Source organism: Martes martes, assembly GCF_963455335.1.
Source record: "Martes martes genome assembly, chromosome: 5".
In the NCBI taxonomy this organism is placed as follows: Eukaryota; Metazoa; Chordata; class Mammalia; order Carnivora; family Mustelidae; genus Martes; species Martes martes.
The window spans coordinates 165,488,068-165,502,590 of NC_137892.1; the positions used below are offsets into that span (position 1 = coordinate 165,488,068).

The following is a 14,523-nucleotide window of genomic DNA, read 5'->3' on the forward strand; positions in this document are numbered from 1 at the left end:
GGTCCCCGCGGGGGGGGGGTGTGTGTGCGTCGGGACGGGGTCCCCGCGGGGGGGGGGTGTGTGTGCGTCGGGGCGGGGTCCCCGCGGGCGGGGGTGTGTGTGCGTCGGGGCGGGGTCCCCGCGGGGGGGGGGTGTGTGTGTGCGTCGGGGCGGGGTCCCCGCGGGCGGGGGTGTGTGTGCGTCGGGGCGGGGTCCCCGCGGGGGGGGGGGGTGTGTGTGCGTCGGGGCGGGGTCCCCGCGGGCGGGGGTGTGTGTGCGTCGGGGCGGGGTCCCCGCGGGGGGGGGGGGTGTGTGTGCGTCGGGGCGGGGTCCCCGCGGGGGGGGGGTGTGTGTGCGTCGGGGCGGGGTCCCCGCGGGGGGGGGGTGTGTGCGTCGGGGCGGGGTCCCCGCGGGGGGTTGTGCGTCGGGGCGGGGTCCCCGCGGGGGGGGTGTGTGTGTGCGTCGGGGCGGGGTCCCCGCGGGGGCGGGGCTGTGTGCGTCGGGGCGGGGTCCCCGCGGGGGGGGGGTGTGTGTGTGCGTCGGGGCGGGGGTCCCCTCGGGGCGCGTGCGGCCGTCGGGGCGGGGTCCCCGCGGGGGGGGGGTGTGTGCGTCGGGGCGGGGTCCCCACGGGGGGGGGTGTGTGTGTGCGTCGGGGCGGGGTCCCCGCGGGGGGGGGGTGTGTGTGCGTCGGGGCGGGGTCCCCGCGGGGGCGGGGCTGTGTGCGTCGGGGCGGGGTCCCCGCGGGGGGGGGTGTGTGTGTGCGTCGGGGCGGGGTCCCCGCGGGGGGGGGGGTGTGTGCGTCGGGGCGGGGTCCCCACGGGGTGGGGGGTGTGTGCGTCGGGGCGGGGTCCCCGCGGGGGCGGGGCTGTGTGCGTCGGGGCGGGGTCCCCGCGGGGGGGTGTGTGTGTGTGCGTCGGGGCGGGGTCCCCGCGGGGGCGGGGCTGTGTGCGTCGGGGCGGGGTCCCCGCGGGGGGGGGGTGTGTGTGCGTCGGGGCGGGGTCCCCGCGGGGGGGGGGTGTGTGTGCGTCGGGGCGGGGTCCCCGCGGGGGCGGGGCTGTGTGCGTCGGGGCGGGGTCCCCGCGGGGGGGTGTGCGTCGGGGCGGGGTCCCCGCGGGGGGGTGTGCGTCGGGGCGGGGTCCCCGCGGGTGTGTGTGTGTGTGTGTGTGTGCGCGCGCGCGCGCGCGTGGGGCGGGGGTCCCCTCGGGGCGCGTGCGGCCGTCGGGGCGGGGTCCCCGCGGGGGGGGGGGTGTGTGCGCCGGGGCGGGTCCCTGCCCCGGGGACTGCGTCCGGGGGCTGGAGTGATGCTGGGGTGGGGAGGGGCCTGCCTTACCCCTTCCCGCCTTCTCCCCTTCTGTCGCCAGGCCAACAAGTGCGAGAGACCAGAACGGGGGCAAGTGAGACCCAGGTGGGGGGCTCCCTGCGTCCCCAGGAAGGCCGTGGGGCCCCTGCTGACCTGCAGCCCACACGCCCCTCAGACTGAGCCCAGGGCTGTACCCACACCGAGCCCGCCTCTAACCCCTCTCAGGAGGGCGTGTGACCTGCAGGCCCTCCAGGACCTCGTCCCCACCCTCTCCTTGTCCTCTGGCTCCGGCCCACGGGCCAGCCGTGGCCCTGCAGGCTGCCGTTCTGTGACGCTCAGGACAGCCTTGCCCACAGACTTCCACCCGGCTATGCGCCCCGACTCGGTCTGTGTCGCATCTGCCCCTTCCCGTGCGTCGCAGAGCCAGGTGGTTCTGGGCTCACGTGTCCCTGTGCACATGCACCAACGAGCTCTGTCTTTCCTTACTGTGTCCTCAGCACTGTCACAGCCCCGGCACTCAGCACGGGCTCAACAACACTGCTGATGGACGACAGAAAGAAGGACGGGCACATAAGACAACGCGTGACCATCTCACCCCCAGGTGGACAAGACCCAGGGGCCTGACCATACCGAGTGCTGGAGGGCGTGAGACCCGGCAGGGCTGGTGGACTGCTGCTGTGGCCCGGGTGTCCCTCAGGTTTCATGTGCTGAACCATCCCGCTAGGCCGTGAGAATGGGATAAGCGCCCTGAAAACAAGAGACTCCGCAGCTCCCTCACCTGCTCACCCATGTGAGCTCACAGCGAGGAATTCACAACCCTCCACCGGCCAACGCTGGCCACCTGATCCCATAGCTGCACGCACACCCACGCACACACGTGCACGCACCACACACAGCTCACGCGCACGCACATGGACACACGTGTGCATGCACACACCTGCACACATGCGTGCACACGCATGCACACGTGCACACTTAGTCACGGGGACCGGGTGTCCATTCCCTACGGGACAGGGCAAGTCTGGGATATCCTAATGGCACTTGGGAGGGTCGCCCAACCCTCAGTGATGGGGAGGAGAGGGACTGGCCCGTGGAGGAGGAAGTGGCCTCCGCCGTCCTCCTCGAAACTTTTGGTGCCAGCATGTTTATTTCGCCTTCTATCCAGAAGTAAAGGACTGTCTCAGAATGTAAATTAACCAACACACACTAAAGGAAATACAGTTGCTTCATTTGGAAAATCAAGTAGCCATTTCTGCTTATGGTAAACATGATTTAACCTGGGATTTATTTTATATCAATATTGCATATTTAATACATACCTCAGTATCAGAAATGTATTTGAAGGCTCTTTCCAAAGGCAAGTATTAAAACTGTGTTAAAAGGTTTATGAAAATACATCCACTTTTAAAAAATTCAACAGGTCAGTCTGGATATCGGAAACTTTTTTTCTCTAGTAGAAGCTGTGAAAGTATAAACCGTAACTTGTGTTCATGTCCTCCTGTCCATCCATGCCCACACTATGTTTGATTTTAATACTTTTTTAGCATATAAGCAAAAGCTACAAGACAACAGAAAAACGTAAGCCTAGCATTAGTACTGATAATGACATTTTAGAGCGAAAGTGACCACTTCCACGTTCCATCATTTCCCCACACAACCCTTTTTAGGAGGGGCATGTGCTGACCCTGACTATTCAAGGAGCCCAGGGGGATGGTGGGCATCTCCAGAACACAAGACCCCAGAGCTGACTTCCAGGTGTTGAATTCTCCATTAGCACAGCAGGACCCACCTGCCTGCCTCCTGCAGGGGAGAGGATGAGGCCCACGCATCCGACCGCCCGCAGGGAGGGGCGCCTGGGGACCAGGGGCCTCGAGGGCAGCGGCGACTGTGGGCTTCAAGAGACTTCTCCCTGGGGCTCTCATCTGGAGCTCATCTGTGGTCACGCGTGGCCTGGATACAGCGTGCAAACTTGCAATGGCGTCGGAATCTCACCTTTTCAGTCCTGTGTTTTCTGGGTCGCACGTTACACGCGTGCAATTCTCCCCGTCTGCCGCACCCTGAGGTGGGGAAGGCAGGCATCCCTCTTGGGGGAGCCCCCATGCATCTCAGGACACAATTCTGCAGCCAGCTGGGGCCTGCTGGGTGGCTCCTCCACGGAGGAAGGGTGAGGCTCGATGCCCTCCCAGATGGGGAGCCCAGGGAGGTGCATGGTGCCATGTGAGAGAGGGTCACGGCTTAGGTGCCGGCTTTGACTAGGAAGGAAGGAAGAGGAGTCTGGGATTCTACCCTGTGTCTTGGGGAGCCGGGGTAGGCTGTGCTCAGCCTGAGAACTGCGTGAGGTGGGCCCGGGCCAGCCGGAGGTCGCTGGCAGGTGTCCCTCATGACAGGTGGGGGAGACTCTGGTGGGGGCAGTGGGGATCGTACAGCACCAATGTCACCTTTGGTGAGGCCTCAGGGAGGTGAGTTGGGGAGAGGATGCTGGGCTGGCCCTGGGGGGCCACGTGCTGACCACTCCCAACCCCGGGCTCCAGAGGGTGACCGTCCTGCCAGTGCCAGGAGGATGCCTTCAGCTCCTGCCATCCCGCAAGGGGGACCCTTCCACAAAGCTGGCAACCTGTTCAGGGGCACCCCGGGAGGTGCCCAAGTGTCCACAAGACCCGGCCCTCCCAGCCGAGCCCCGAGTTCTGACAAGGGGACCGTGCATGAGCTCAGCTACGGACTGACAGCCCAAAGCCATGGATGCTGGAGCGAAAGGCCCCCCGTGGAGAGCAGAAGTACCAATGGTGGAGAGGCAAGTCCTTCCCCAGGGACTCCTGCCGTCTCCCAAGACTCCTGGCAGGAGGCAACCTTAGGGACAGATTCCCTTGTCCCTGAGGGGCAGGAGTGTGTCCACCACGGCGCAGGCGGGCTTGGCGGTGGGCTGCACGCCGGGACAGCACAGCCGGTGCCAACAGCCCTGCCGGGGACAAGGGGCCGACTCTGGTGCTGATCATGGGAGACGGCGCTTTCTGAGTCAGCCTTTGCATCAGGTCTCCTGCGGTCAGAGCATATGACCTTCACGGTTTTTCTAGAAAACTTCCCCCGTCCATCTCGTCTCTAGCGAGGCTTCCTTAGGTGGCGACTGGAACTCTCGCTTGAAAACCGATACACAGCTTCCATCAACAACTTGACTTCCTGCCTCTTTTCTCTGCATTTTGTCCTTCTCTCTGCTTCCAAACCCGGACTCTGCAAACTTGAGCTTCGCCACGTACTGGACACGGAGTAGCATGACCACCTATGGAGGCCCCTGATGATGCTGGACAGACTTGCAGGAGGAACGGGACATTGTCCTGCCTGGCTCCACTCTGGGCGAGGCCTCAGACTCGGCCGTGGGGTCGAGGAGAGCAGGCTGCACATAGCACAGAGGGTGGGACCTAGTGCAAACACGCTCTTTCGCCTGGAACCTTCCAGATTCCTACGACGAATGGCAGCACGGTCACCTGTGGCTCGAGAGAATTACATCCTTCACACAGAGGGTAACGGCCACCCTCTGCCGTGCCCTGCACAGAGGGGGTGGCCCACCGTCGCAGCGCAGGTGAGCTGGGAAGCTACCGCATGACGCCGTTCGGCCAGGAGCCCATTGCCCCCAGGAGAGCGGCGGATGCCCTCCGGGCGGACTGGTCTCCCTTGGTCCCCTTTGTGAAAACCTTAATCCTTGAAAGAAAAATACTGTCCTACTTGAACAGACTTCAGACCACTTTGCATTTAAGAGCTTGTGTGATGTTTTACCAAAAACAGACTATGCCGTCGCACACGCTGCCCACACCGAGCAGAGGACTGAACTGGGGCAGCCTCGAAGAGTGTCCCTTCAAAAACGTGGATCCGCGCCGCCCCAGCTGAGGGGCGAGTCTGAGTGTGGACAGAGGCTAGCTTTGGAAGCAGCCCAGTCTATGGCAGGAAAGCACGCTCGGGGGCCTTGGGAGGCATCAGTGTTGCCACAGCGCTTTTGGGGAACATTCCAGGCACCCCGCCCTGGCTGTGACTGGCCCATGGTGGTGAATCCAGGGGCTCTCGTTTGATGATGGGCACGGTCCCCGGAGCTCTGCAGTCACAGCCCAGTGCAGGGGGCTGGTGTCCCTGTGCACAGAAGTGGGGGCGAGGATCTGGCTCAGGAAGGCCATGCACGCGCTCCAGGCAGGTGCAGTGTGCGGGGCGGAAGGGGACCAGCTCCCGCCCAGCTCTGAGAGGACCCCTGCCGCTCAGGGGAGCCTCCAGCAAGCTGCGCCCCAGGTGCGGAGCATACAGGTGGGGCCTGGCTTCCAGCTCTGTTTTCAGGTGCATCCTGGTAGGGAAAGTGACCATCTGTCTCTTGGCCATGCCACTGGCTCCCAGCCACACCTGGTCTGGGAACATGGAGTAGCTGTCTGCTGCGTCCTCAGACCCAGAGTCACTCTCCATTTTGATGGGCACATCAAGTGACAAGATGGGGTTGCACGAGGCTCCCGAGGGCACAGGCCCACCTCGAAGCTTGGCGTCCCCAACGGAATAGCCCGCCACTGTGAGACGCTGCTCTCTGGTCTGAGGGAGCCCACCGTCCAGGCTCCCCCGGGGGAAGGGGCAGCTGGGCGGAGGGCGCACCTGGCCCTGATCGCCGTCCCGCCGAGCTCTGCCGGTGCAGCCGACGTAGGCACTGGGAGCACGGCCTGCCGGGTGGCAGCTGGGTGAATTTCCGAAAGCAGTCACGCCACTGGTGTGGATGGGGCCCTGAGCGCCTGGGCAGGGCACGCCGGAGCCTCGGGACATGGCACGCACAGAGAACGGGATACTCTCGCTGGGCCCTGGCTCCAGCTTGGTGCCCCCGTCCTGGCCGTGCTTCCCAGGCATCCGGCTCAGAGGCTTCACGGGTCCAGGCGCCTCGAAGCAGCAGCTGTAGGTGTGCATTTCCCTCCGCCCCTTGGCTCCTGAGCAGCCGCCGGGCACCCTCCCGTGCTCGTCTCCTCCCCTGTCCCTGAAGAGAGGAGATGGCCCATCAGACAGAGCAGGGAGAGCCATCATCTGACCCCCTTGCGTGGGATCTCTAAGGGAAGGCACTGAACTTGTATGATACTGGCTGGGCCTGCAAGGGCTAGGCGCCCCCACCGTTATACCCGCTACACCTGCGGTCCAGCACCACCAGCGGCCCTAGGACCTGGGTGCCAGCACCCTCCTCTCCCGTGACGACCCTTCCACAGCCGGCTGGCTGGACACCCACGCAGGGCTCTGCGAGCCCAGGCGTGACGCGGGGGTGCAGGGAGGGGCGTGTGCCTCCCACGCATCCCCAGAGAAGTATCTCCAGGAGGCCTACGCCATGGGTCAAGGGTCAGACACACGCCCAGACGTAGACGCAGACAGACGCCCTCTCCCCGGCAGCTTCTATGGGCCGGCCCCGTTGCTGGCATGCGCGCTGCGGCTCCCACAGCACCTGAGTGGCCAGGGGGATGGGGTGCAGCCCTGCCGCACAGCCAGGCCGGTCCTCCAAGAGGAGCCCTCCCGGTGGCGGCAGGGGCCTGTGGGAAGAGGGAGTGGAGGGCGTTTCTGAGTGCAGGTGAGGGCAGAGGACAGGGTGGCCACCCAGGGTCCAGGCTTCAGGCGAGGGTCCCGGCAGCCTTGGCCACACCTCAGACGTGGAAGGACAGCTCCCGGGGTGGGAAGCACGTCAGGGCGCTCTCCAGGTGTACCTGCATGTTACCCTAAAAGCAAGGCTCACCTGTCACGGTCAAGGCCACCAGACCAGCAGCCCGTGTCCTTCTCCTCCTTAAGGCCCAGGTGGGCCTCAGCACCACTTACCCTGCAGCCCCCTCGGGGTCAGAAGCGAAGTCGGGGCAGCTTCCGAGGCACAGGCACGGTGCCCTGGCCGGAACCCGGGCCCGGCGCCCCGCGTCCGCTTGGGTCCCGAGCACTGGAACGTATTCTCCGTCGCTCCTCCCTGTCAGGGTTCGGAGAGGTACTCAGTGCGGGTGCCCTCCAGCCCGGGCTCTGGGGCGAGGCGCCACAGCCCTGGGGCAGGGAGAGCCTCCAGAGGGGCACAGACACGTTCTAGCCGTTTACAACACATGAGACGGTGAATCTGGAGAAGTACCTGCGAAGGGGCTGGGCGGCCCGTGGAGCTCTAGCTCACACCGATGCGCGGCGGCTCTCGCCCTGCGGAGCGCGGAGAATAGGAGAATACACGTAGGTCAGTTTGTGTGGCTGGCGGGGACGGGCGCCGTGCTGGTGTCACGGCTGTGTCCAGGACAGAAGATGCTCTCTAATTTCTTCTGTCTTTCCTCAGCTGCAGACCTGCTGAAAACTCCAATTCACATAATTTCTCAAGCCAAGAAAGGGCTAACGAATTGGCTTCGAAAGCAGACACACACACACACAACGTGCTTTTGTGTTTTTCTGGATGACCACAATGAAAACACAGACAATTTTTATGATTTCCAGTAGTTACATTCCATAAATGCACCAAGAACATTAAATTAGAGAAGAGTAAACCACCTTCCATAGGGCAGCGTGCATACACACACAGAAATCACGGAGCTCATGATATTAAATTCTAAGCAATCTCATCCTCGTAGATGCTATTTCGTTATTTTCAAAAGAAAAAAACAAGGCTTAAGTGACTTCCTTTAGGCCACCTCTCCAACAGATGTCAGTGCTGGGACTCAAATCCAGGCCAAAAGACCTCGGAGCCAGAGCTCCCCATAGTGCATGCTGCTCCCTACCCATCCTCTGGTCATATCTGTAAAGACCAGAGATGGGGGGAGCACAGACTGGGGGTGGAGCAGGGACAGGGGAGCAGGGAAGGGGGAGCGGGGGACGGGGGAGCGGGGGAGCAGGGACGGGAGGGGGCAGAGACGGGGGAGCAGGGACGAGGGAGCAGGTAGGAATTCCGAAAAACCAAGGAGGTGGAAACATTATTTGCTTCTCTCTTAAAATGTTGGGTGGGAGCCTCTGCCCTCTGCTTTCTGGGTTTTGAGGATTTTCTGTAAGTTACGATGTCCAGTACTGATTGAACCCTCCTGTGTGCAAGCTTCATACGCCCTCAGGGAGGTCCCTGACAGGAGTGCTGGGCAACCTGCTGAGCCACACCCGTCCTGCCCCCACTCCAGGTGAGCACAGTTCTGTGCAGCCTGCGGGGCACTGACCCATTCTGGCTCCTGGGGCAGCGGGAGCCCACTTTGCACCTCAACCTGAGTGAAACGCCAGGAGAGGTTAGGGTTCCCCTCTTCCCTGGTTTTAGCGGGGAAACACATGGAAAAGAAGAAGCTGAATGTGAGTTTCAATTCTGATAATCAGGCCAAAACTAGGCTGAAAGCGGAAAGCCCTGGGACCGTAAAGGAAGGTGGGAGCACTTCAGAGCGCAGGGCTGATCCCCGGGTGGGGTGCGGGTGCGGGAGGGGTGAGAGCGCAGGGGCAGAGACCCCGGGCTCTGCGAGAGCAGGTCCAGGGGTGGGGGGCGCTTCCGTGCTTCAAGGGTCGGCTTGGTCCCTCGCCTGTTTTTACAGGCTTGGCCCTTGGGTATCCTGGTTTTCCTCCCTCACATTCAGGATGTGTCGCATCTTTAAAAGTAAGAGAGCGCACACAGTCTCAGCCGGCCGGCATGGGGGCTGGAGGGGGCTCTGTCCCTGGAAGCCACCCCTGGCCCTGCACTCTTCCCAGCAGCAGGTGAGGGGGGGCTCACCGTCGGCAGGGGGAGGCGGACCATGCTGCAGGGGCCCAGGCGAAAGCCGGCCACGGCAGCCCTCCCACCACAGCAGATGCACCAGGTTTTCTCAGCGTCTAAAGGTTGGCCTGAATGAGCCAAAGGGGAACGGTGGACTCTGAGGAGGGATGGACAGTCACACCCAAAGAGGGAGGCTCACAAGTGTGGCCCCGGGGCAGGAGAGAGACACCTCCTGGGGAGGCCCTCCCATCCCGGGGCCACATGGTCGGGGGGGGGGTGTTGAGCAGGAATCCCGACGGGGCCACAGGGCCCTGGGGCTCCCTCTGGATGGGACCCAGGTGTGGGGGAGGCTCGAGCCAGATGTCAGGCCACAGGTAAGCAGGACCCTCCTGCAGGACTCAGGGCTACGAAGGGGATCCTGGTGGGCGTGATGTTTTTGCTGTGACGTGGTGGTGAGCACAGAGTTACACTCACGACACTGAAAGCGACAGGCAGAGAGGCTGAGTCAGAGCTCACCCTCATCTGGCATCACAGACCCGAGAGCTGAGGGACTCAGACCAGCCCCCGTGTTCTGCGCTCGGACCCCTCCCCATCAGGCAGTGGGTTAAGGGGTCGACACCTCCCAGAGGAGGCACCAGGAGTCGTGAAGCTAACATCTCTGGTACGGGAGTGGAGAAGGAGCGGACTGTGCCCCCACCTCCCGCAAGGTCTCAACACGGCATTAATGGGGCAGCATCTGAGCCCAAGGCTTTCCCTGGTTGTGGGAGGTGGGGGTGGGGGGGCAGGGGCTTCCCAGAGGAGGAGATGCCAGGGCTGGGAGTTCCTTGGACAGGTCACCATATGTGGTGTCAAAGGCAGGCAGATACCCACTGCTGAGAAAGCCTCCCCCCGGGGCGAGCGTCCCGGGGCCCTGGCGGAGGGGGCTTGGCTAGTGCCGCCGGAAAGCTCTACTGGTCGATTTAAATCAGCCTGAGAGCACGGCCCTACTTCGAGAGCTGGTCCTAAGCCCTGGTGGGAGTTGGATGAGGCGCCCCCGCAGCCCGTGAGCAGCTGGCCCGACTGAGCCCCACTCCAGGGACCACCACTGAGGGATAAAGACTGGGTCGGGGACTCAGAGGGCCTTGACAGGTTGTCCCAGTAGCTGGTACGGTCAGATGTCAGACTTCCAGCCCCAGCCCCTGGTCTCGCTCACTGAGGTGTGGAAAACACAGACACACATGGTTTTTTTATAGAGAGGAGCGTGCATGGGGTGGGAGGAGGGGCAGAGGGAGAGGGAGAGAGAGAACCTCAAGCAGGCTCCACACCCGGCACTGCTTGGGGCTTGATCTCACGACCCTGAGATCATGATCAGAGCTGAAATCAGGGGTCAGTCACTTACCAGCTGAGCCTCCCAGGCACCCCTACAGAGGCACATTTTGAATTACTCCCAGGACACTGATCCACACGACACAGACCGAATTTGTTCCATCAAATGAATTGCCAAGAAAACTCGATACAAAGTATTTCCTACACTGGAAAGCTGAGAGAAGTCTGGGGAGGGCAGAAGGGGCATTTGTCCCCTGCGGGGACACCGGTCCCCTGCATCCATCCCCGTGCTGAGCCTGGTGTGGGGAGGGAGGACCAGAGCATAGGAAACAAGGCTGCGGCCCCCAGCCTCCCGCCCGCGATGACAGGAGCCAGGGCGCCGGCTTTGAGACCGTGACTGAGGGGGTTAGGGACACGGTGACGCAGGCAACACGTAGCAGCACCGTTCACAATCGTTGGTTAGAAAGCATTTCTGCCCTCTAAGCATTTCTGCGTTTCCTACACAAGGTCCTAGCTTTAAAAGCCCCAGCCTTGTGGTGTTATTGCGGGTCAGAAACGCAGAGAGACTGGACAGGAACTACCACATGTGGCCGCCCCCCGGCAGCAGGGAGTCCGGCGGCCGCCTCAGGGGACTCACACTCACTTTGAGTCCATCGCGGCCGAGACGTCCACCCTGTGCTTCACCCTCAGGAACGCGTTCTTCACTTTCGTCTCCGCCACAGGAGGTAGGAGGACGGGCGCCACGATGCAGAACAGCGAGAGCCGAGGGGGCAGGGCTGTCCCCGACGGCGCTTTCCTCTTCTGTCCGAACAGGAATTTTAGTTTTCCTTGGAACTGCATTGTCTGGTGTTTGAAAGACAGAAACGAAGGCGTGTCCACAGGGCCAATTAGCGACACCGTCTGAGAACGCGGGTCGCGCATCCTCAGAACGGCGCCCTGGAGAAGAATCTCATCCTGAGTCACTAGGGAGACGCAAACCAGGGGCTCCTCCGCGCTTGGCCTGCGGGGATGGGAACCGTCCCAGGGCCTTCAGAGCGAGTCACGGTTTCTCTGCGGTCTCGGGAATATCCTTTAACGGAGAAGGGTGTGCTCGTGTGCGCACTCCTGAGTGTGCAGGACTGGGAACCTCGTCCAGTGAGCACTAGTGTGTGTGGCCATGAGCGGTCACTGCCCCCCCCGGGCCAGCCGCCCGCTCTTCCAGCTTTAACTCCCCATTTCAGACTGTCATTCCTCCAATGACGTTGGAGCTCAGGGACAACTTGATTTTATCTAGAGTGAGTTGAACAGCCAGCAAGCAATTTAGAAGTTTGTGATAAAAGCAAATAAAAGCTCTTTCCACAGTGGAAAAGTTAACCTAAATTACTAAGTGCCTTCAGGGCACTTCCGCCCTTGATCAAAGAATGACCCCGCAATGTGGGGTTGAACCCTGCAGCCCTCCGACCCTCCATCCATCCACCCGTCTATCCCCCCATCCATCCCCAACCTCCCATTATCCGTCTGTCCACCTGCCCCTTTGTATACGGATTTACTGAATGAACAAACATTTGCAGAGCACCTACTGCTTGCCAGTCACGTGCTTGCGGCGAGAAGACAAGCTGTGTGCTGGGATGTGCTCACCACCCAGCTCTCCAGAGAAAAAAGACCCGATGTGGAACGTTTGCCAATTTCTTTGGGGGAAATATTCCTATCGTGGCTCATTTTAAGCCATCAGGTAAACGTCAACTGGACCTCTAAATTCCTGAGGAACGGTGGGCTCTCATGGGCAGCCTGAGCCAGTGTGGGTGGCCGTACCACTCTCACCTGACTGTGGCGAGAGGGTGGCTTCCACAGTCCCAGAGGAACGCCGGGAGGAGCCGTGGGTCACGCACCCTTGCCTGTTCTCAGTGTGTCCCTTGTGAACGCCTGAGCCCTTTCCCAGGGTGTGCAGTAACGAACCTCATGGGTTAGTATCACTGCACATCCGCAGACAAGTTTCTTCTGCTTGGTTCCTCTATTCCGGGCACTGTTTTTTAGTTTCATTTTACCCTATATTCTAAGTTCTTCTCGATTGTGTAGTAAAATCTCTCCAATTTCATTCATCTGGAAATAAGAATTTCCAACGTACCAGAAACTGGTCACCCAATTTTAAAAAGTGCTCATCCCTTATGATGCAACAGACACTAACTACATTAGTTTCTACAAAATTCAGAACAAAATACTAGCAAAATGAAAGACTTTGAGGCCAGCGATCCCCTAAAGAAGAGACGAGCAGTCCCTGTGCGCACGGAGGCGGCAGGCCGGGGGCACGGAGCCGGGAAAAGCTGCCCGTCTCGCGAAGGCCCTGGTGTGCACGGGGAGGCCGGCAGAAGCGGACGTGCTCGGGGCCTCGGCTGCAGGGCTGAGCCTTCCCGGGGGCGCAGAGGGGCTTCCAGAGACATCGCCACCGTCACCCCCCGGCGACCTTCTTCACTGTCCCCTCGGGTCCGGAGGATAAATGCAGGGGACGTGAAGCTGCCCGTGCACTGCCGGACGGCCGGGGCACGAGCCGGCCATCAGGGACCACCACCGAGAGGCAGCCTGGAGCGACCTCCGGAGCCGCCGCCGCTCGGGCAAGTGCGGAGGAACCTGGCGGGCTGCACGGCCTCAGCGCGTGACCCGGGGCTCGGGAAGTGCGGCGCGTCCACCGAGGACCCCTAGTGCGGCGAGGGGTCAGCCAGGCGGGGCGCAGGGACGGGCGCACGTGGAGGCAGAGGGGTCGCGAGTCCCGGGGAGGTCCGCACGCCCAGCCGCTCGCGCGGTCAGGGCGGAGCGGAAGCCGGGGGCCGCGTGGGGACCGCAGGGGCAGGGCGGGCGCCGATGTCTGAGGGCCCTTTGGATTTCGGTCTCCGCTCCTCAAGTGACTGGATATGCGCGGCCTGTGCGCGACGCTTTCGGTTCAAAGAAAAAAAGAGGCGACCCAAGAGGAGCGGGTCCGGGGACAGCCCTGCCCCCGGGCGGCTGCCGAGGCCCTCCCCGAGCCCGGCCCGCGGGACCCTGGTCTGCGGGGCCTGACCCGGGCGCTGCGGGCGCGGCGGGGAGCTCTGGGGCGGGCGCTCCGCAGGCCCGGGCCGGAGAAGGCCAGGCCGGAGCACGACGACGGGGGAAGCGCGCGGGCGCCCGCAGCGGCCAGCGGGCAGCACGGCCACGGGCGGCGCAGGGACCCTCCGGCCACGCGGGCCCGCGGGGCTTCCAGAGCCGCTCGAAGACCGTCCGGAGCGGCGCCCACCGCGCTGCGCTCACCCGCCCCCCGGCTCCGGCCGAGCCCCTGCGGGACACCCGCGGCCCGGCCCGGCGCAGCGGAGCGCGGAGGGGACAGCGAGACCCGGCTCAGGGTGACGGCGAGTCCGGAGGGGCCCAGAGTCCAGGCGGGGCCGGAGGTCACGGTGTGGGTCTGCGGGAGGGGCCCGGGGGGGGACTGAGGGCGCAGCGGGGCGCCGTCGAGCGGACCGCCCCCTAGGCGGGCCCCCCCAGGCGGTCCGGTGGGCTGGGGCGCGCCCCTCCCGCGTGTCCGGGGCCGGAGGAGTGGGGAGAGGGAAAGCCCAGGGGTCCCCCGGCAAGACAAGAGGCTAAAGGCCGCAGCCCGCGCAGGGGCGGGGGCGCACGCCAGGCCGCTGGGTGCGCCGCGCAAACGTCCCCCAAGGGGCCGCGGGGGGGAGGGGGGGCCCGCGGCCGGAGACCCCGCGCGGACCGGGGGCCGGGGGCGCACACTCACCAGGAAGCCCGAGGTGCTGTCCAGCAGGCAGCGCACGCGGCACACGAAGCAGCGCGTCAGGAAGGCCGAGAAGTCCGCGGGCGCGTCGCCGCCTCCCTCCTGCGCGCGCAGCAGCCTCCCCAGGACGGCGTCCTCTGCGGCGAGACCCGCGGTGACCGCTCCGCTCCGACCGGCTCGCCCGCGCCCCACGGCCACTCGGGGGCGCGCGCGGCCACACCCGGGGCTTGGCCACACCCGGGGCGGCCCCAGGCCCCGCCCGTCCGCGCGCCGCCGTCGCCACGCACAGCCTCCCACGCACCCTGACCCGGCGCCTGGCACGCGGACCCCCGCACGCCCCGCCTCGCACACGGCACCTCCCACAGCTCACAGCCCCCCCCACGACACACACACACCTTCAGACGCCGCCTCACACAGGCTGACCCCCCACCCTGTCCCGCGCACCCCCCCACCGCCCCACGTACGTCCCAGCGTGCACACCGCACCTGCCTACCGCATGCCCCGCACCCGCTCCCGCCACACCGGCCCCAGCACGTGCACACACGC

General features: G+C 63.8%; 1 protein-coding gene across 1 annotated transcript in view; it reads right to left on the bottom strand.

Annotated features, from left to right (window-relative positions):
- Positions 1–5,206: 5,206 nt before the first annotated feature.
- Positions 5,207–14,523, bottom strand: part of AHRR (aryl hydrocarbon receptor repressor) — a gene marked incomplete at its 3' end in the record, with an annotated part of 76,323 nt that continues 67,006 nt past the window's right edge. The window contains exons 7-11 of the mRNA XM_080804821.1: positions 13,981–14,114; positions 10,894–11,093; positions 7,377–7,438; positions 7,085–7,223; positions 5,207–6,266 (exon numbers count right to left, since the gene is read on the bottom strand). Of these exons, the coding sequence (XP_080660947.1) occupies positions 5,207–6,266; positions 7,085–7,223; positions 7,377–7,438; positions 10,894–11,093; positions 13,981–14,114 (1,595 nt within the window). The remainder of the gene's footprint in view (positions 6,267–7,084; positions 7,224–7,376; positions 7,439–10,893; positions 11,094–13,980; positions 14,115–14,523) is intronic.